We start from the raw sequence: 21,264 nt of genomic DNA, 5'->3' as shown, positions 1-21,264 counted from the left end.
ATTGAATCCAACAGTTTAAGGCACCATTTCTTTGTTAAAGTCTTACTCCAGTTAGACTAAAGTTTAGTGTTAGTCTTCTTGGTTGCAGGTTAAGGAACCACTGCCATTATTGGAGGTTGAATGAGTTGTTGTTCTGGACATACTGGCGCCAGCAACCCAAATCTGTGATCTGGAAGGTCATGACGTCCCTCTGAATGTCAGATACATCATCGATGGAGATATGCTTCGTCTATCTGTATATGTGTGGAAAATTACTGTGTTTATCTATTTCTTAGCCAATGAGAATCATTCAACGTGTAAGCAATGACGTAGCTTAGACCTTGAAAATGGTATAACTGCTGTGATCTTAGTAACTGTAAGGGGGCGGCCTACGAACTCCTGAGTGAGTCTTGAAGCTGATTTCTGCTGATGAAATGGCAAACTATGTTCAGTAAAACTTTCTTTAATTTTTTATAATTCTGACTCCGGGTCTACATTCTTCATTTCTGGTTCTGGGTCCTTTAACTGTTAATCCCTAACAGTTTGTTCACATCTTATCCACGTGGTGCAAGATAGCATTTCCTGACAATGAGATAATATGAGGGCAGAAAGCGGAAGATGAGCTGTTGTGCTTCAGTGAAAACCTCATACAGGACACATAAGCAGGAGCAAACGCAATGGCCGCGTACGAGAAGGCAAAAATATTCTACATTTCAATCGGGTTTTGGCTCATTTTAGGTGAATATTAAATGTTGTTCTGCTTTTGTTTCGAATATATCCAGTTTATGATTTTGTAATGACACATTGTATGTCCAGCTGTTCATGATGCTTTTAATGTGTTTTATGTGAAGATAGAACAAATGAATGAATGAATTATTGTTAATCCTGCATAATAACAGTGTTGTTTGTTTAGGGGTTGAATGCGGGTCAAATCATATCGTAACTATTAAGACTGGAGGATCTGTCACCATCCCATGTCATTATGATGAGAAAAACCCACCGCAGAACAAATACTGGTACTCATATATTGATCAATCTAATATATACACAAACACAACAGAGGAGAATCTGTCAGTAATTGATCATCCTGATCAGAGTCTCTTTACTCTGACTATGAGAAACCTGCAGAACAAACATAATGGGGATTATTCCTGTGTTGTGGAGAATGATGGAAAACGGACTGTCACATATGAGCTTCATCTCATGGTTCAGTCTGGTATGAGATTTTGTTTTTATTTCACATTCTAATGTCAAATTATCTGACTTCACACACACAGTGTATGTATTTAATAATCTCAAACGACTCTGTGTGTTTCAGCTCCTGATGTGTCTGTGAAGAGCAGCAGTGTATCTGGACGCGAAGGTGATGATGTCAGTGTCCAGTGTTTCTACACTTCTGGATTTCAGGATAAACCCAAACAGTGGTGCAGAATTAAAGATCAGAGCTGTTACAGAGTGGGGAGGACTGACACATCCCAGAATTCATCAGTCCAGATCAGTGATGATGGGAGAAGCTCCTTCACTGTGTTGATGACTGGACTGAGACTCAGTGATTCTGGATGGTACTTCTGCTCTGCTGGACAGGCACTGAATCCTGTTCAACTCACTGTAGAACCAGGTACAACATATTACTGTAATTAAAAACTGAAAAGGTAAAACTCAATCCATAATTGTTGTTTTGTTATTTTGACAGTATGGGTGACCACAGACACCAGCACTGCCACTGAGAAGAACAAGTAAGTAAATTTTCATTATTGTGATTAATTATTTAATGCTATAAAATGGTTATTCAAGTCTTTCCTCTTAAAAAAATATTTTATTTAATGTGTCTGAATTATACATAAACTAGAGAGAAATGTTCAGTTGGAATATTTGATTGTGTGCTATTTTGTTTTATCTTTCAGATGGCGTTTCTGTCTGTCACAGAATTAGTTTTCTCCACATTGCACTGTAAAATCCTATTAGTACAGCTTACTTGAAAAAAGCATGCAAACTGATTGCACTTAATAAACTGAGTAAAGTGAAATAGGAATAATATGTAGTATTAACAAGTGCATGTCTAGTAGTGTACACTTACAAAAGAGTTCATATAACTTAAAATAATTTGTATACTATACTTGATCTTTTACTTTAGATGTACTCATAGTTGTGTGACCAGAAAGATCAAAACTGCTGATTCTGCTTTTGCTTAACACTCAGTCAGCAGATTAAAGATCTACATTTGCTAAATGCCTAAATGTTTGCAATGCATTTTTCTTCAAATGTTCTTTTCTTTTAACCAAAAGCAACTTTTTCTTAACATTTTTCCTCAAATTTATTTTAAACGACTTACTAAATAGGAACATTCCAAATAAAACTACAAAAATGATAAATAAATGTTTTTTTTCTCATTTTAGGCATCACCTTTTATATCAATATGATATACAGACCTCACAGACACAGTAATGTAATTTTAGCCAGTGGCAGTATTTGCATCTGTCATCATGTTAACCAACAACATACAGACAAAAGAGATTTGGGTTTTAATTCTGAGGCATCAAAGCTAAATTAAAAAAATTGCATATGAACATATATATATCTCAAAACTTTACTGTAAAATCTAATCTACATTTTTAGGGACTAAAGCAATATAATGCATTACTTTCAAAAGTAATCTTCAACACTGATACTAAGCACTGTATGTTGGGCTGAAGAGAGGAAGGTTGCAAAAGGAGATCAGGATCTAATCTCTTCAAAGCTAACTTGCTATTGCTAACCGCTACGAAATTGCGGATATTGCCATTTCAAGTGTGAAAAGCCCTAAAGTATAGCTAGTCCACCTTGGGTGCTAAATTCTGCACCCTCAGTTGAGACTGTAACAATAACGAATTGGTGAAACAGATTTGACACGTATGTATTTGTGCTTTCTGGAGAGCGTCAAAGGTTTCTTTGCAGTCTGTTTTTGCGATGTTTAGCAATGTAGGCAGCCACAAACATGTACTGGAGCCTCTCTGGCAACTACATCAGTCATGCAAGTGCAGCTCCTATAGCTTTGAATGGGAAAAATCCAATTCACCAAGTTTATTAAATTTTATATTTGAAATCACCAATAAAATCTGACAAACTATCATAAATGGTTTCTGCTCAAATAACGTTTAAAAGGCTTAATTTCAGGCTTTTTTTAAAAAAAGGCTGTGCACATGTAAAGCAAGCGCCATTAACTTTTCAAAAGACAGTTTCCATTGATTTTTTTTAATATTATTTTAATATTAATTAAAATGGCATATACTATAATACTATAATTATTAAGAATAATTATAACATTTTCTTGATTTCTCAAGAGTTTTTCCCTAACAGACAATATACTGACTCACTTTGCAACTATGTCAACTTATTCTACTCTTCATAATCCTCTAATCATAACCCTAAACATAGTCTACTAATACTCAGATGAGAGTTAGTTGACATGTACTTAAATTACTCATAGTTGGTAGAATGCAAAAGTGGACTATCAAACTTAAACATTTTGTCTAGGCTATTTTTGCACGTGTTGTTGCCTTTTCTTTAGTTTTCCAAAACCAGGTAATATAAGTGCATCAAAATAATTAATAAAATGTGCTTTATAAACATACATGGTTTACTTTTTTATGTGCCCCAAATCTGCATGATGTGTCTTGTTCAGCACTCATGTGCTCATCTTTGTGCTGTTGGCATATCTTTCTTTTGTGTCTAAATAACAGGTTTTGTGAAACTCATTAGATTTGTTTTTGCTACTGTTACAGATTTGTCCTCATGGACTTCTTGTTTCACTATAAAAAATATTTTCAAGATTTGTTATCACAACATATTTTCTTTTGTCAAATCAACTTTATAATAATTTATTTAGTTGAGATAACTTATTATTTTGAGTTTCTGATGGTTAAATTAATCTCCTTCATTGTATTAACTCACTTTTTACAGTTCAATCAACTTAAAACTTTAAGACAACCCAGGTTACTTACTTTTTTAAGTTAAACCAACAATATTTTTTTTACAGTGTAGTAATCACAACAGTTTTCTTTTGTCAAATCAACTTAAATAATTTATTTAGTTCAGATAACATATAATTTTGAGTTTCTGATGGTTAAATTCATCTCCTTCATTGTATTAACTCACTTTTTCCAGTTCAATGAACTTAAAATTTTAAGGCTATTTACTTTTTTAAGTTAAACCATCAATATTTTTTTACAGTGTATGATTGAAAGCATATGTTAAACACATGCGATTATTTCACCACGGTGTCAGTGCTTGTCTAAACTAATATGTGAGACCTGATGAATAACATCAGTACATATTTTAATTAAATCATGTATGTAATGTAATTTACATGTTTATGCCCAAAATGCTGAATTATTAGATTGAGATTATAGCTTAAATTAACATCATTAAATTTATGGCACGTACTGCAAATCATCGCACACAAGCTCGTGCTTTTTATCAGTCAAATAAAATTCATTTAAAAATGTAAACTCCACAGGAATTAAATAATATCAATAAGAGATAAAAACACTGTTAATGAGAACGAAGATGAGCACTGGACGGCTAAAGGTTAGTGGGGAAATATTTATTTACTATCGAATGCTCAGTTGGGAAGAAAATGTATTTATTGGGACATTTCAAGATAATTCATGTTAACGCATGCGCTGAATGCTGTTGTTGTAAACTTCTGAGTTAATTATAAGTTTGTGGAAGTAGTTGTGAAAGTCTTCTGATGTAATACCTTATAGGCTACACGCCATTTGTTGGAAGTAAAGCATAAAAAAAAAAAGTTGCGCAAGTCGGCTGGTAGCCATGATCCACCCACGCAGACAGGAAGTGACACACCGACCACAAGTGACCAACCACAGTTCAGTTTGATTAAGTCATTTAGGGGTGGGGTTATGGGAAATCAATTATTGCAATAATTAAATAGTGAGCACAATTAAAAGCCAGCTTTACACTCTCTGCCTGCGCTTCCCTCTGTGTAGTTTCCTGAGACGGATACTTTCCATTTTATTTTGCAATGTGGAATAATCTGTTCAGCCCTTATACACGTGGACGTGGTCGAAGACATTTAAGAGCATTTCCTCCTCCGTCTGTGATAGTATGAGGGCAGAAAGCAGAAGATGAGCTGTTGTGCTTCAGTGAAAACCTCATAGAGGACTCATAAGCAGGAGCAAACGCAATGGCCGAGTACGAGAAGGCAAAAATATTCTACATTTCAGTCGGGTTTTGGCTCATTTTAGGTGAATATTTTATGTTGTGCTTGTTGTGTTTGTTTAGGGATATGTATAGTAAAATCTGGATATTATAATGGTTTGTCAATTTGTTTTAGGGGTTGAAGGCTTCAGTTGGTCAAATTACATCGTAACTATTAAGACTGGAGGATCTGTCACCATCCCATGTCATTATGATGAGAAAAACCCACCGCAGAAGAAATACTGGTACTCGGATATTGATCAATCTAAAATATACACAAACACAACAGAGGAGAATCTGTCAGTAATTGATCATCCTGATCAGAGTCTCTTTACTCTGACTATGAGAAACCTGCAGAACAAACACACTGGGCAATATTATTGTATAGTGGAGACTGATGGACAGAAGAGTGCTAGATATTATCTTTATATCAAAGTTCAGTCTGGTATGAGATTTTTATAATGGTTTTAATCACATTCTAATGAATAATTCTCTGACTTCACATACATGTATTTTATAATCAGATGACTTGTGTTTGTGTGTTCAGCTCCTGATGTGTCTGTGATGAACAGCAGTGTATCTGGACGTGAAGGTGATGATGTCAGTGTCCAGTGTTTCTACACTTCTGGATATCAGAATAATCGCAAGCAGTGGTGCAGATATAAAGATCAGAGCTGTTATAAAGTGGGGAGGACTGACACATCCCAGAGTTCATCAGTCCAGATCAGTGATGATGGGAGAAGCTCCTTCACTGTGTTGATGACTGGACTGAGACTCAGTGATTCTGGATGGTACTTGTGCTCTGCTGGAGAGGCACTGAATCCTGTTCAACTCACTGTAACCGAGGCACAACCAGGTAAAACATGTTTAACACTTGTTTTTAAAAAGTTAAAACTCAATCCATAATTATTACAATCAAATTTTGCTGTTAGAAAAAAAACTTTTGTTTTGTCCACAGACACCGGCACTGAGAAGGACAAGTAAGAAACAAATTCTCATTATTGTGGCTTATTCTTTAGCAATATCTATACTTCACATGTCTATAACTTTACATAATCAATTTCCAGACTTCCTTCTGAAAACAATATGTGAATAAAAATATTTTCTGTAAAGTGAGGGCTTAATTAATGTGACAGAGAAACATATTCAGATGCCTCTTGATAGTCTGTTATTGTCTTTTCTTTCAGATGGCGTTTCTGTCTGTCACAGAACTAGTTTCTCCACTGAGCTCAAAGAAAACTGCTTTTGCTTTACATATCAGATTAAAGATCTGTGTGTAGAATAATGTATTAGACGTCTACATTTGCTAAATGCCTGTCTGCAATGTATCTTTTCTCACTATTTTTCTTCAAATGTATTTTTCTTTTATCAAGAGCGAATTATAAATGAGGAACATACCAAATAAAACTATAAAATAAAAAAAAAACATGTTTTCCATTTGGCCATTTTTTATATCAATATGATATCATGCAGTCAATAATGTAATTTTAGCCAGTGACAGTATTTGCATCTGTCATCATGTTAAATAACCAACAACACACAGATATAATAGATTTGGCTTAAAGCATCAAAGCTTATAAAATAAACATATTGCATATGGATAATATATATATATATATATTAATCTCAAAGAGATGCAAATAAAAACTTCAGGTTCTAGAGCATTTGATTGGACAGACAATCTGAAGAGAGGCTGAAGTGCATAATGATGTAATTAGAATTGTTCCCACTAAAATTGGAGGTCGGATGGACGTGCAGATCCAGCCCGTTCTCATCCCAAGGCGTCATATACTGACGCTTTTGACAATGCGAATACATCCAACGCACATGGCACCCTTTAGCGTCAATATGAGACTCAGATATATATGGGGCAGAAGGCGCCTCCTAGTGGTCTAACCCTAACTTTTCCCCAGACCTAAACCTACCCATACTCTGTGCGAGACACTAGCCGATAAATTGGGGGTAGACACCAATAATTTTACTTGCTAAATTAGCTATCCTTAAAAAAAAGTTCTTGTTAGTAACTATAAGCATATGAAATAAACAAATGGCGCCATAAGTAAGTAAGGACCGGCTCGATAATACTGCGATACAGAAGCAGAAGACGTGGCTGAACAGACAAGTGCCCAAGTTTACGAATAGATGTCAGTCTTTGTTGACAGTATTTGTAAACTTCTAGAGTATGCTGGTTAAAATAGAGATTTTGATCCAAAATAATGCCAAGATATTTGAAATGCTTTCTCACCATCAATGATAATGATAGAAGCATGGATCTGTGTTTTTGGGCTGCTAAAGACCAGTTCCTTATAGTCTTTAAAATATTGAAGAGCAGAAAGTTTTCCTCACACCACTTTATAAAATGTGCTGTAGAAGGTTGATGGTCCAAAAAAAGTCATTAAGCAGAGCAAGAATGGCTGTATCATCTGCATATTTAAAATAATGAGTCATTGTAAATGGACTCTAACAGTCATTTGTGTAGAGAATAAAAAGGAATGGGCTGAGTACGCACCCCTGAGGGGCGCCAGTATTAAGGACAATGGTTGGTGATACTGCACTGTCCACTTTAACCACTTGGGGTCTATTAGAAAGAAATTTATGGATCAAATATATATTAGAGATGATGGGACTTGCATTCTCTGTAGTTTCTTTATCACCCGGTGATGCTGAATCGAATTAAAAGCAGAACTAAAGTCAATAAAGAGAAGTCAGGCATAATTCTGTCCAGATGTTGAAGTAGACGATGTATTAAGAGACAGGCCACTGCATCATCTGTGCCTCTCTTCTGCTTATAGACAATCTAGAGATGGTGTAACATGGAATATAGTATATAAACATGTAACATATGGAACATATGAAATGATCAGCATACAAAAAATAATAGAAGCTTTTTCTCCATTGATAACTATTTCTATACTTTCACATCTTGTTTTCAAGTCATATTAAATTCTGTTGATGTTTTTTTTTTTTTTTTTTTTGGTCTTATATTTCTTTGCTTTAATGTGTTGACCCAACCACAAAACAGACCAAAAATAACCAGTTTCTGAGGTGACATACTGTACCTATAAAAATGAGAACTAGAGAAGGAAGCCTGTGAATCCAGGAGAGGAACAGCTTTAACATTCACTGCATTGCACATAAATACTTCTCATTTCACCAGGTTACACACTTTTAACTTTTGATGCAACCTTCACAGAGGCTTTTTGACAAGCAACAAGAAACAACGAATGCAGAAAGTGAGAAAGACCGTAAATATGATGTTATGCACGTCTCCTTGAGAGAGAAGCTATAGTATAAATGTAAACTTGCGTGGAAATGATGAAGACAGAGACAGGAGAAACATTGCAACTTTTCGTCCCACCGACAGTCAGTTTGATGAAGTTCATTGTATTTTTCCTTTGGCTCATAACAGGCAAGTGTTCTCCGTTTGCTTACAATTCATTTTACTCATACGAGTAGTTTACATATCTTGCTGTAACCTATGACATGCATTTTGTAAATCTTTTATACATTTACCGCTACATAAAAGTCGAGCTAAAGTTGATCTTTTCTTCGCTCAGGTCCTGCAGGATCAGCAAGCAGAGAGTTAACGGTCCAGACTGGAGGATCTGTCGTTATTCCGTGTTATTATGACAGGAAATACACTGAACACAGGAAATACTGGTGCTTTCATGCAAATTCGGTATATATTTACTGTACTATTCTGGCATATGCTAATGAAACCAAAGGAAGAGTGTCAGTAATGGATCATCCAGATCAGAGTTTCTTTACTGTGACTATGAGAAACCTGCAGCGTGAAGACACTGGATCTTACTGGTGTGTTGAGGAGATTGGAGGAACACTTCAAAGAGCTGAAACAGAGAAGCTTCACCTCACAGTTCAATCAGGTTTGACATGAGTTTCACATTCAGATGAATATTTCTGATCCTGATTCCTAATTAATCTCAAATTTGTGTCTGTGTGTTTCAGCTCCTGATGTGTTTGTGAAGAGCAGCAGTGTATCTGGACATGAAGGTGATAATGTCAGTGTCCAGTGTTTCTACACTTCTAGATATATGGATAAACTCAAACAGTGGTGTAGATATAAAGATAAGAGCTGTTACACAGTGGGGAGGACTGACACATCCCAGAATTCATCAGTCCAGATCAGTGATGATGGGAGAAGCTCCTTCACTGTGTTGATGACTGGACTGAGACTCAGTGATTCTGGATGGTACTTCTGCTCTACTGGAAATCTGCAGGTTTCTGTTCAACTCACTGTAACCGAAACAGAACCAGGTAAAACATATTAATATGGTATTTAAATACTAAAAAGTTAAAACTCAATCCATAATTATTACAATCAAGTTTTTGCCATTAGAAAAAAAAACCTTTTGTTTTGTCCACAGACACCGGCGCTGAGAAGGACAAGTAAGAAACAAATTCTCCTTATTGTGGCTTATTCTTTAGCAATATCTATACTTCACATGTCTATAACTTTACATAATCAATTTCCAGACTTCCTTCTGAAAACAATATGTGAATAAAAATATTTTCTGTAAAGTGAGGGCTTAATTAATGTGACAGAGAAACATATTCAGATGCCTCTTGATAGTGTGATATTGTCTTTTCTTTCAGATGGCGTTTCTGTCTGTCACAGAACTAGTTTTCTCCACTGAGCTGAAAGAAAACTGCTTTTGCTTTACACATTCATATCAGATTAAAGATCTGTGTGTAGAATAATGTATTAGACGTCTACATTTGCTAAATGCCTGTCTGCAATTTTCTCACTATTTTTCTTCAAATGTATTTTTTTTTTATTTTATCAAGAGCGAATTTTAAAGCAGGAACATACCAAATAAATAAATAAAAATTACAATTTCCATTTAGCCTTTTCTTTACATCAATATGATATACTGACCTTATGCAATAATGTAATTATAGCCAGTGACAGTATTTGCATCTGTCATCATGTTAACTAACCAACATAGATAAAATAGATTAAAGAGATTTGGGTTTAAATCAGAGGCATCAGAGCTTATAAAAGAACCATTTTGCATATGGAAAATCTATATTCATGTCTCAAATAGATGTAAATATAAACTTCAGATTCTAGAGCATTTGATTGGACAGACAAATTTGAGGAGAAGCTGAAGTCCAGAATGATGTCATTAGAATTGTTCCCACTAAAAAGTGTATGTCGGATAGACGTGCAGATCATGTATATATTGGGTCTGTCGGTCCATGACCAATTCTGGACATCTATTCGACGTCCAAACTAGGTCTACTTTTTTAGACGTCCAACAATGACCTAACTTGGACGTCAAATTGATGTTCAACATTTGACCTTTGAACTGGGTAATTCATTTGGATGTCTATGACAGGTGCAGGAAATTTACATGATTATTATAATAGTTTTTTTTATTTACAAATATCATCATTGTTGTTATCAACATGATTAATACATATGAATACAGATTATTTATAATTATTAGATAAGAATTTTCAAAAAAACTCAATTTGATTGTCTCAGCATCAGGTGATAACTGGATATGCATAAATGGTGTAATGCTGGATCTCTAGTGTAGAGCGTTGGCGCTTGCAACACCAAAGTCATGGGTTTGATTCCCAGGGAAAGCAAGAACTGATAGGCATGTAAATGTGTAACGCAATGTAAGTCACTTTGGATAAAAGCATCTGCAGAATCCATAAATGTAAATACTTGGTACAGAAAACATGTCCTCCACCCTTTTGAAACATGGGACGACAGTTATAGAAGTTGTATAAAAACTAAATTTGATGTTGAAAAGACCATTTGGACTATAAATAACCCTTGCACGGGAACATCAACATCAGACGTGACGTCGAAAAAAGACGTCACTCCGACGTCACATTGCTCAGTGGCTTACTTGGTTGTAGAGAGAAGCTATAACTCTTAAATGCATATATATTTTCCAAAAATTTTGCACTGTTTTGAACATACTTAAATAACCTTAAGGGAGTAGTTCACTTTTAAAAAAACTTTTGCTGATAATTTACTCACCCCCATGTCATCCAAGATGTCCATGTCTTTCTTTCTTCAGTCGAAAATAAATTAAGGTTTTTGATGAAAACATTCCAGCATTTTCTCCATATAATGGACTTCAATGGGAACCAAACGGTTCAAGGTCCAAATGACCGTTTCAGTGCAAACTGCAAAGGGCTTTAAATGACACCAGATGATGAATAAGGGTCTTATCAAGCGAAATTATCGGTCATTTAAAAAATAAATAAACTTTAGGTTTAATAAGCACAAATGCTCGCCTTGCTCTGTTCTGTGATGCGCGTTCGTGACTCTCCTGTTCGAACTCGTTCATCAAAATGAACAAATCTTCTTTCGAGTCATTTGAATGACTCGAAAAAAGATTAGTTCATTTAACTAGCATCCATATTTGCTAGATAAGACACTCATTCATCGTCTGGTGTCGTTTAAAGCCCTTTGCAGTTTGCACTGAAACGGTCATTTGGACCTTGAACCGTTTGGTTCCCATTGAAGTCCATTATATGGAGAAAAATCCTGGAATGTTTTCATCAAAAACCTTAATTTCTTTTTGACTGTAGAAAGAAAGACGTGGACATCTTGGATGACATGGGGGTGAGTAAATTAAAAGCAAAAGTTTTTTTTAAAGTGAGCTACTCCTTTAAGAATCAGGCCACTGCATCATCTGTGCCTCTTCTGCTTACAGACAATCTAGAGATGGTGTAACATATGGAGTGAATGGATCAGCATACAAAAAATAATAGAAACTTTTTCTCCATTGATATCTAAAAAGTGCTCAATTTCTATACTTTTACATCTTGTTTTCAAGTCATATTAAATTCTGTTGATATGTTGTTGTTTTTTTGTTTTGTTTGTTTTTTGGCCATTTATTTCTTTGCTTTAATGTGTTGACCCAACCACAAAACAGACTAAAAATAACCAGTTTCTGAGGTGACATACTGTACCTATAAAAATGAGAACTAGAGAAGGAAGCCTGTGAATCCAGGAGAGGAACAGCTTTAACATTCACTGCATTACACATAAATACTTCTCATTTCACCAGGTTACACACTTTAACTTTTGATGCAACCTTCACAGAGGCTTTTTGACAAGCAACAAGAAACAACGAATGCAGGAAATGAGAAAGACCGTAGAAATATGATGTTATGCACGTCTCCTTGAGAGAGAAGCTGTGTCTAGTATAAATGTAAACTTGCGTGGAAATGATGAAGACAGAGATAGGAGAAACATTGCAACTTTTCGTCCCACCGACAGTCAGTTTGATGAAGTTCATTGTATTTTTCCTTTGGCTCATAACAGGCAAGTGTTCTCTGTTTGCTTACAATTCATTTTACTCATACGAGTAGTTTACATATCCTGCTGTAACCTATGACATGCATTTTGTAATTCTTTTATACAATTACCTAAAGTTGGACCTTTATACAAATGTAAACCTTTTATACAATTACCAAAAAACTAAAGTTGATCTTTTCTTCGCTCAGGTCCTGCAGGATCAGTAAGCAGAGAGTTAACGGTTCAGACTGGAGGATCTGTCGTTATTCCGTGTTATTATGACAGGAAATACACTCAACACAGGAAATACTGGTGCTTTCATGCAAATTCGGCATATATTTACTGTACTATTCTGGCATATGCTAATGAAACCAAAGGAAGAGTGTCAGTAATGGATCATCCAGATCAGAGTTTCTTTACTGTGACCATGAGAAACCTGCAGCGTGAAGACACTGGATCTTACTGGTGTGTTGAGGAGATTGGAGGAACATTTCAAAGAGATGAAACAGAGAAGCTTCACCTCAAAGTTCAATCAGGTTTGACATGAGTTTTACATTCAGATGAATAATTCTGATCCTGATTCCTAATTAATCTCAAATTTGTGTCTGTGTGTTTCAGCTCCTGATGTGTCTGTGATGAACAGCAGTGTATCTGGACATGAAGGTGATGATGTCAGTGTCCAGTGTTTCTACACTTCTGGATATCAGGATAAACCCAAACAGTGGTGCAGATATAAAGATCAGAGCTGTTACACAGTGGGGAGGAATGACACATCCCAGAATTCATCAGTCCAGATCAGTGATGATGGGAGAAGCTCCTTCACTGTGTTGATAACTGGACTGAGACTCAGTGATTCTGGATGGTACTTCTGCTCTGCTGGAAATCTGCAGGTTTCTGTTCATCTCACTGTCACTGGTAAAAACCCATTATACTTAGACCTACACAGGAGTTCTTGATAAGAAAAAAAAAAATTGTTTTCATCGTTTTATGTCTTCACACGTTCCTGTTTACTCGTATATCAAAGTGAAATGGCTTCTCAAACAAGAATACAGTAAATGTATGGCGGTACTTGATTTTTTTTTAATGGGGTGTTTGTATGGTTGTGGATTGCTATTGGTGGATCTGATGTGAGTGACAGATTAACCCCCCCCCCCCCCTTTTTATTTTTAATTTTCTGCAATTTTATTCAACAGCAGTTGTGACCACAGACGAATTTGACAAAAATGGGTTAGTACCTAATTAACATATGAATCAATCTCAAATATTGCATAAATATAAGATTGATAATGTATCATTGACCTAATACGATGCTTATTTTACAAGTATATAGTTTAATTTTCTTTCTTAATATTTAGTCTATTTCTCTGTGTAGTCTTTTCCTTTTAATTTTCTAGTCAGATCTGTTTGAGTTAATTATTAAAGTTCATATTATTTCTCTCTCTTCTTTAGCAACAGCAATACAACATCAATCAGCAAAGAGCAGCAGAATAAGTAACTTTTCATAACTTTTAAGTACCCAGAATGTATGCAATTGTGATTTTAAGTTTTTAAGGTTAATTGTTTTCAATATATATATATATATATATATATATATATATATATATATATCATGACTGTAACTGGTGTGTATAGTAAAACAGCAACTGCTTCAGTGAGGCCATCTTCCTCTTTTTCATGCACTGTTATAACCTACTTCCATTTTAGCTTTGCAAAATGGCGCTTGTGAAATGGTATAAAACTAAAACTAAATGGTTGTTAAAGGGATAGTTCACCCAGAAATGTAAAATTCTGTCATCACTTACTCAACCTCAGTTTGTCCAAACCTCTATGATTTTCTTTTTTTCTGAACACAAAAGAATATATTTGAAGAATGTGTTACCAAATAGTTGATGGCCCCCATTGACTTCAATAGTATTTTCTTCCACACTATCGAAGTCAATGGGGTCCATCAACTGTTTGGTTTCCCATGTTCTACATATGATTTTCCCAACACTATCTCACGACCAATTCGTACGAATTCGACGCATGATTAAAAAGTGGCTAATTCGTACGACCTCACTCGTACTAATTCGTACGATTTGTCTAAACCCACGTGATGGTTGGGTTTAGGGGCGGGGTAAGGGGTAGGTCATTCGTACAAATTCATACGAATTGGCCAATTCGTAAAATATGTACGATTTAGCAAAATCGTATTAATTCGTACGAGTGAGGTCGTATGAATTGTTACGAATTAGCCACTTTTTAATCATTCGTCGAATTCGTACGACTTGGTCGTGAGATCGGGTTGGATTTTCCTTTGTGTTCAGCAGAAGAAAGAAACTCATACAGGTCTGGAATAAACTGCGGATGAGTAGTAAATGATAACACATATCTTTCATTTATGGGTGAACTATCTCTTTAAGAGAATTTGAACAGCAAAAAACGAACATTTGAAATAAATTTAAACCAATAATAATTGCAGCATTTTGAATTAAACATCAAATGTGATGTCAACAGAACAAATGCCACAATCACAAAATAAATGTCGAACTAATGGAGTAATATGAACTAATTTAGTTTCAGCGAAAATAATATTAATATGACAACGATAGCAATAACTGTGGTAATTTTATATGCATATATAATATGAACCATTTGTATTGTTTATTCTCACAGGCATTATGGGTATCTGGAGGTGTGGATTCCGGCGGTTGTGTTGTTTCTGCTGTTGGTGACCGTCGTAGGCCTATCAGCTGTAAAACTGAGAAAGAAGAACAGTCAGTATTGATTTACCTTTCTTATTATATGACAATATCCATCAGCCATTCAGTGTTTGATTTGTTTTTTTTTAAAGGTTTCTCCTGCAAAAAATAATTGAAAATTTGAAATTAATCAGAAGTCAAATATTCATTTCTAAAATGCTACTCTTTTGAACTTTCTTTTAATTTTTTTTTTATCAGAGTTGCACAAAACATGAAGCAACACAACTATTTTCAACACTGATTATAATCAGAAATGTGTCTTGAGCAGCAGATCAGCATATTATAATGATTTATGAAGTATTACAGTTTTTACTATATTTTTCATCAAATAAATGCAGCATTGGTAGAATACAAGACTTCTTTAAAAAAGTCTTACTGACCCCATGTGCTTATAAACTTGATGTGCAATGGAAAGACTGATAACATCATTTGTTTTCTCACTAACAGACATAAATAACACCCAGATTACAGAGGTGAACCGAGATGGAGACAGTGACGCAGTAGGTTTGAGCTGACAACTATTTGAGTTCAGACTCAAAACTGAGAGACTCATTACAATCAGATTTGTTTATAATTATTCACAGGGAAACGGTGTCTGTTCATCACCAGCGGTTGCAGAGAATGACGTGACTTACAGCTCTGTGACAATACGACCTAAAACTAAAGCAGTGAGTGAATTCACAAGAACGTGCACAGACATTTGTCTTGCACTCTCAGAAAAAAAGGTACAAAAGCTGTCACTGGGGCTATACCTTTTCAAAAGGTACGTTTTGTACCCAAAGGCTGCATATTGGTACATATTAGCACCTAAAATTTACATATTAACACCTAAAATGTACATATTAGGACCTAAAATGGACATATTAGTTCCTGAAATGTACATATTAACACCTAAAATGTACTTATTAGAACATAAAATGTACATATTAGCACCTAAAATGTACATATGAAAACATAAAATGTACTTATTAGCACCTAAAATGTACATATTAACACTTAAAATGTAATATTAGCACCTAAAATGGACAAAAGTTTACCTTTTGAAAAGGTACAGCCCCAGTGACAGCTTTTGTACCTTTTTTTCTGAGAGTGTGTAATGTAATTGTCAGTATTGTTCTTAATCATCTTTCATATCTCCAGTTTAGCCTAGTATCAGCGGAGGACGAGGTGACCTACAGCTCTGTGCACAAACAGTGAGAAGTGACAGGTTTGTTGATGTTAATATCACATGTTTTACACAGACACTGAATTTGTGATTTCATCTCATTGTTCAATCTTTTAATCACAGGTGCATGTTCCTCAGAAAATATGAACACAACAACTTGCATCATTACAATGCAAAGCGAGCAAAGTCTCAATTCAGGATAAAATTATATGGATTTAATTATATCATCCTTTATAATGTACAGCCCCTTGTGGTGGCACAATGTAAATACACGTTAATGCAACTTGTCTATGAAAATTCAGTTAAAGCATTTCACCGTATAAGCGTTATTTAGGAATAGGTGTGTAAATTGTTGATTGTAAAAAGCATAAAGCATTCATAATATATTTGCAAAGTTGTAATGTGCTTGCTTTAAGTGTGATAATAAAATAAACAAAACTTTGGCATATATATCTGCTATAGGCTATTGTTCCTTAATGTGTTTTGCAATTTTATTTAGCAGTAGTCTAATAAGGGTTATATCTTATAGAAATGTTTTGTAAGATATACAAAAAAATAATGACTAAAGCATAGGTCTATGTCATGGGGGTGGGTTATTGTTGAATATTTGGACAGGCTTCGTGTGAAGATGTGCAAATAGAAATACCCACACTTGTGGTCTTGGCCACTTGATAGTGTGTGCATGCGACAGGAAGTGAGTGTGCAAGACCGTCCTTGGTCTGAAAAATGCCATGAGCCGTATGCTTAACCCACACTATCTATGGATTTTCTGTCATTAATTACTCACCCTCAAGTCGTTCCAAGCCCGTAAGACCTTCGTTCATCTTCAGAACACAAATTAAGATATTTTTTTGATGAAATCTGAAATCTTTCTGATCAACCCATAGACAGAAACGTTATAACCACTTACAAGCAGAGATGTATAAAGTACTAGAAACCCGGACTTGAGTAAAAGTACAAGTACTCTATCAAAAAAGTGACTTGAGTAGAAGTTGAAGTGCTCTTTAAAGGACAACTCCGGCGCAAAATAAACCTTTAGTCTAATTACACATTGTTACCTAGTCAACCGTTATCTGAGATTTGTTTTCATGATTGCCGAATGTAAATAGTTTTATCTCTAAAAACAGTTTAGCCTACAACGCTAGTATAATGCTAGTATATTGGGCATAGAGTAATGACAAATAAAAATCGCTAGTTATTACCACTAAAAAGGCTCAAAATAGCCCCACAGTAACACGACAGCATAAAAAGGGTCCCTACATTCAAACCGAAGCATTGAGAACTTTGTCAGTGTCCAAACAGTTTAATAAGAAGATATTTTATACACACAGTCAACTTCGCGAATTCAGGAAGAAGCCATCTTGGAAAAATAGTCTCTACCAGTCGATCTACGAACGCCGATCCAAGTGCGCTGGTGAGATGTGAATAAGGTGATAAGGTGAGCGCGAACAGTAGGCTACGTGTACATAATATATTGAAGAGAAGAAAACGGTTTGTATTTGTGTTTCTACTGGAAACAACGGACCCTATGAGATTCTGCACAGTTCAGCGCACTTGGATCGGCGTTCGTAGATCGACTGGTAGAGACTATTTTTCAAAGATGGCTTCTTCCTGTATTCGCGAAGTTGACTGTGTGTATAAAATAACTTCTTATTAAACTGTATGGACACTGACAAAGTTCTCAATGCTTCGGTTTGAATGTAGGGACCCTTGTTATGCTGTCGTTTTGGTGTGGGGCTAAGTATTCAACATTTTTTGTACTTAAGTATTGCAAGTAGTTTATTTTAAAATTCACTACTTAAGTACTAAAAGTAAATGTACAAGTATTGTGTCATTTAATTAGTAAAGAAAGCAGTCAAAAGTTGCTGGACAACCCCTGCATTAGTTGTCAATGTTTACGTCAATCAATACCATTACCCTATACAACTGGTGTGTGATTTAGGCAGCATGAAAGCCAACTTGCAATGAATGATTTGTAAAATTTTTATAATTGTAACGAGTAACTAGCAGAACATTAAAAAAATATTGAAGTAAAAGTATTAAATTCATCGAAAATATCTACTGAAGTAAAAGTAGAAGTATGAGAAAAAACAATACTCTATACAGCATTTTAGTACTTAAGTAGTTCTACTTCGTTACTATACATCTCTGCTTACAAGCCCCATAAAGCGCCGGCTTGCAATATTTCCATACCCTGATAGAGGATGTAGCAAAAATCAGGCCACCATAATGACCGGCATACCTCCATAGTGTCTCAATACAGTAAAAAACAGATTCTGCAATAGAGGCCTATGGAGATTTCATAATAAAATCTGCAGATACAATTTGTTTTGTGTTTCCATTTAAGCCTGTAGGCTATTTTTTGCTTACATGTGTAAAACAGACCCAAAATAACTAATTGCAGTACTCCCAGCCCATATTGCAAAACTACAAACGGGAACATGACAATACCACAAAACATGAGAAAGAACCGTTTTGACATTGACTACATCAAACACAACTCTCATTCAAAATGTAAATTAATAACTATTTTAAACTTTTAGACCAAATGGCATGTTTGTCATTTACTACAGTGCCCTCCACAATTATTGGCACCCCTGTTTAAGATGTGGTTGAGGACTTTTAAAAATTCTCCCTTTTTTTTAAACAACATAGAACCCAAATGCAAAAAAAGAGAAAAATCCAACCTTTTTTTTTAAGTACATTACTTTGGTGGTAAAAAAAAATGTAAAAATTTAGAAAAATAAAAACTTCAAATCCTGTGTCCCACAATTATTGGCACCCCTAACAATTCCGCTGAAAAATGTAATTGATTTTTAAAAAAATATATATTTTCTGTAGTTGCTAATGTTGGTCAGGATATCTAGGAACTTTTAATTAGTAATTCATGACTTCCTATTTCCCTGGGGTATAAATATGACATGACACAGAGGCCTAATTCTCTTACCCATTTGTCAACATGGCAAAGACAAGAGAACACACCATTCAAGTAAGGCAGATGTGTGATGACCTTTATAAGTCAGGCAATGGCTACAAGAAAATAGCCACTCACCTTATATTGCCCATATCTAATGTTAGAGGAATCATTAAGAAGTTTAAAACAACAGGAACAGTGACAAACAAGGCTGAAAGAGGTCCCAAGTTTATCTTGCCACAACGCACAGTGAGGAGGATGCTAAGAAAAGTAAAAAAAAGTCCTAAGCTCACTGTCACAGAATTGCATCAAATAGTGGCATCTTGGGGTCACAAAATCTCCAAAACAACCATCAGACGCTCTCTACATGCCAACAAGATGTTTGGGAGGCATGCTAGGAAAAAGCCTTTTCTCACTAACACTGACAAACGTAAACGTCTGGAGTTTGCCAAGCGGCACTGGGACTTCATCTGGGATCGTGTGCTTTGGTCGGATGAGACTAAGATTGAGCTTTTTGGCAACAAACACTCTAAGTGGATCTGGTGTAAAACAAAAGATGTGTATGCCGAAAAGTACCTCATGCCCACCGTGAAGTATGGTGGAGGATCTGTGATGCTGTGGGCCTGTTTCTCTTCCAAAGGCCCTGGGAACCTTGTTAGGGTGCATGGCATTATGAACGCTTTGAACTACCAGGACATTTTTAATAAAAACCTGATGGCCTCTGCCAGAAAGCTGAAGATGGGTCGTCATTGGGTCTTTCAGCAGGATAATGATCCAAAACGTGTGGCAAAATCTACACAAAAATGGTTCAGTCACAAACTCAAGGTCCTCCCATGGCCATCTCAGTCCCCAGACCTCAATCCAATCGAAAACCTGTGGGGTGAGCTAAAGAGGAGAGTGCACAAGAGAGGGCCCAGGATACTGGATGATCTAGAAAGATTTTTCAAAGAAGAATGGTCAAAGATCCCTCTCTCTGTGTTCTTCAATCTTGTGAAATGTTATAGGAGGAGATTAAGTGCTGTCTTGTTGGCAAAAGGGGGTTGTACAAAGTATTAACATCAGGGGTGCCAATAATTGTGGGACACATGATTTGAAGTTTTTATTTTTTTAAATTTAAAAAAAAAAATTTTACCACCAAAGTAATGTACTTAAATAAAAGGTTGGATTTTTCTCTTTTTTTGCATTTGGGTTCTATGTTGTTTAAAAAAAAGAGAGAATTTTTAAAAGTCCTCGACCACATCTTAAACAGGGGTCCCAATAATTGTGGAGGGCACTGTATATATGCAACATTTACAATCAAATACCACACCACCATTGTAAATCAAGCAGTTATAATAAAAGCATCTGACTGATGAGGGGTGTGTTTGAGAGAGAACTTCCTAGAGAGAGCAGTGGGGGTTGCTGAGTCTTCTGGACTAGTCAAGCCCAAGATCTTAAAAATAGATTGTCTTGCTATTTACCTGGAAATATAACGCAATATCTTGGTTTCCTTCACTTCTGTACATATAAAACATTGTGAAAATTATTCCAGTTCACATGCAACAAAATATTCTGTATTATGAATTTTTAAGGCCAGACAAGTAATAGACTCGATTTGTAAAGAAAGACTACACACCTGTACATACACTCACCTAAAGCATTATTAGGAACACCATACATACTAATACTGTGTTTGACCCCCTTTCGCCTTCATAACTGCCTTAATTGTACGTGGCATTGATTCAACAAGTTGCTGAAAGCATTCTTTAGAAATGTTGGCCCATATTGATAGGATAGCATCTTGCAGTTGATGGAGATCCAGGGCACGAAGCTCCCGTTCCACCACATCCCAAAGATGCTCTATTGGGTTGAGATCTGGTGACTGTGGAGGCCATTTTAGTACAGTCAACTCATTGTCATGTTCAAGAAACTAATTTGTGACATGGTGCATTATCCTGCTGGAAGTAGCCATCAGAGGATGGGGACATGGTGGCCATAAAGG

The 21,264-nt window shown here is 35.6% G+C and overlaps 2 protein-coding genes across 3 annotated transcripts; both read left to right on the top strand.

Moving 5' to 3' along the window:
• The first annotated feature begins 518 nt into the window (after window positions 1–518).
• LOC120482082 (polymeric immunoglobulin receptor) lies at window positions 519–16,835 on the top strand. Of its 2 annotated transcripts, XM_089131509.1 has the most exons (10): window positions 519–717; window positions 893–1,195; window positions 13,082–13,378; window positions 13,657–13,690; window positions 13,913–13,954; window positions 15,119–15,219; window positions 15,652–15,704; window positions 15,789–15,872; window positions 16,345–16,411; window positions 16,493–16,833. In XM_089131509.1, the coding sequence occupies exons 1-9, from the start codon at window positions 657–659 to the stop codon at window positions 16,399–16,401; spliced, it is 1,032 nt and encodes a 343-aa protein (XP_088987635.1). In that variant the 5' UTR covers window positions 519–656; the 3' UTR covers window positions 16,402–16,411; window positions 16,493–16,833. The 2 variants fall into 2 exon arrangements, with proteins under 2 accessions (XP_088987635.1, XP_088987636.1); XM_089131510.1 differs by lacking the exons at window positions 519–717; window positions 893–1,195 and adding an exon at window positions 12,649–12,999 and having other exon boundaries at window positions 16,493–16,835.
• LOC148981503 (polymeric immunoglobulin receptor-like) lies at window positions 4,055–11,351 on the top strand. Its single transcript, XM_089131519.1, has 7 exons — window positions 4,055–5,222; window positions 5,312–5,620; window positions 5,723–6,040; window positions 8,733–9,059; window positions 9,142–9,450; window positions 9,561–9,582; window positions 9,790–11,351. Exons 1-7 carry the CDS (start codon window positions 5,162–5,164, stop codon window positions 9,815–9,817), a joined length of 1,374 nt encoding a protein of 457 aa, XP_088987645.1. The 5' UTR covers window positions 4,055–5,161; the 3' UTR covers window positions 9,818–11,351.
• Window positions 16,836–21,264: the final 4,429 nt, after the last annotated feature.

This window comes from Pimephales promelas, chromosome 5, assembly GCF_988280905.1.
Source record: "Pimephales promelas chromosome 5, fPimPro1.hap1.1, whole genome shotgun sequence".
In the NCBI taxonomy this organism is placed as follows: domain Eukaryota; kingdom Metazoa; phylum Chordata; class Actinopteri; order Cypriniformes; family Leuciscidae; genus Pimephales; species Pimephales promelas.
Note: the sequence above shows the minus strand (reverse complement) of the source record. Positions and strands in the feature narration are given on the sequence as shown.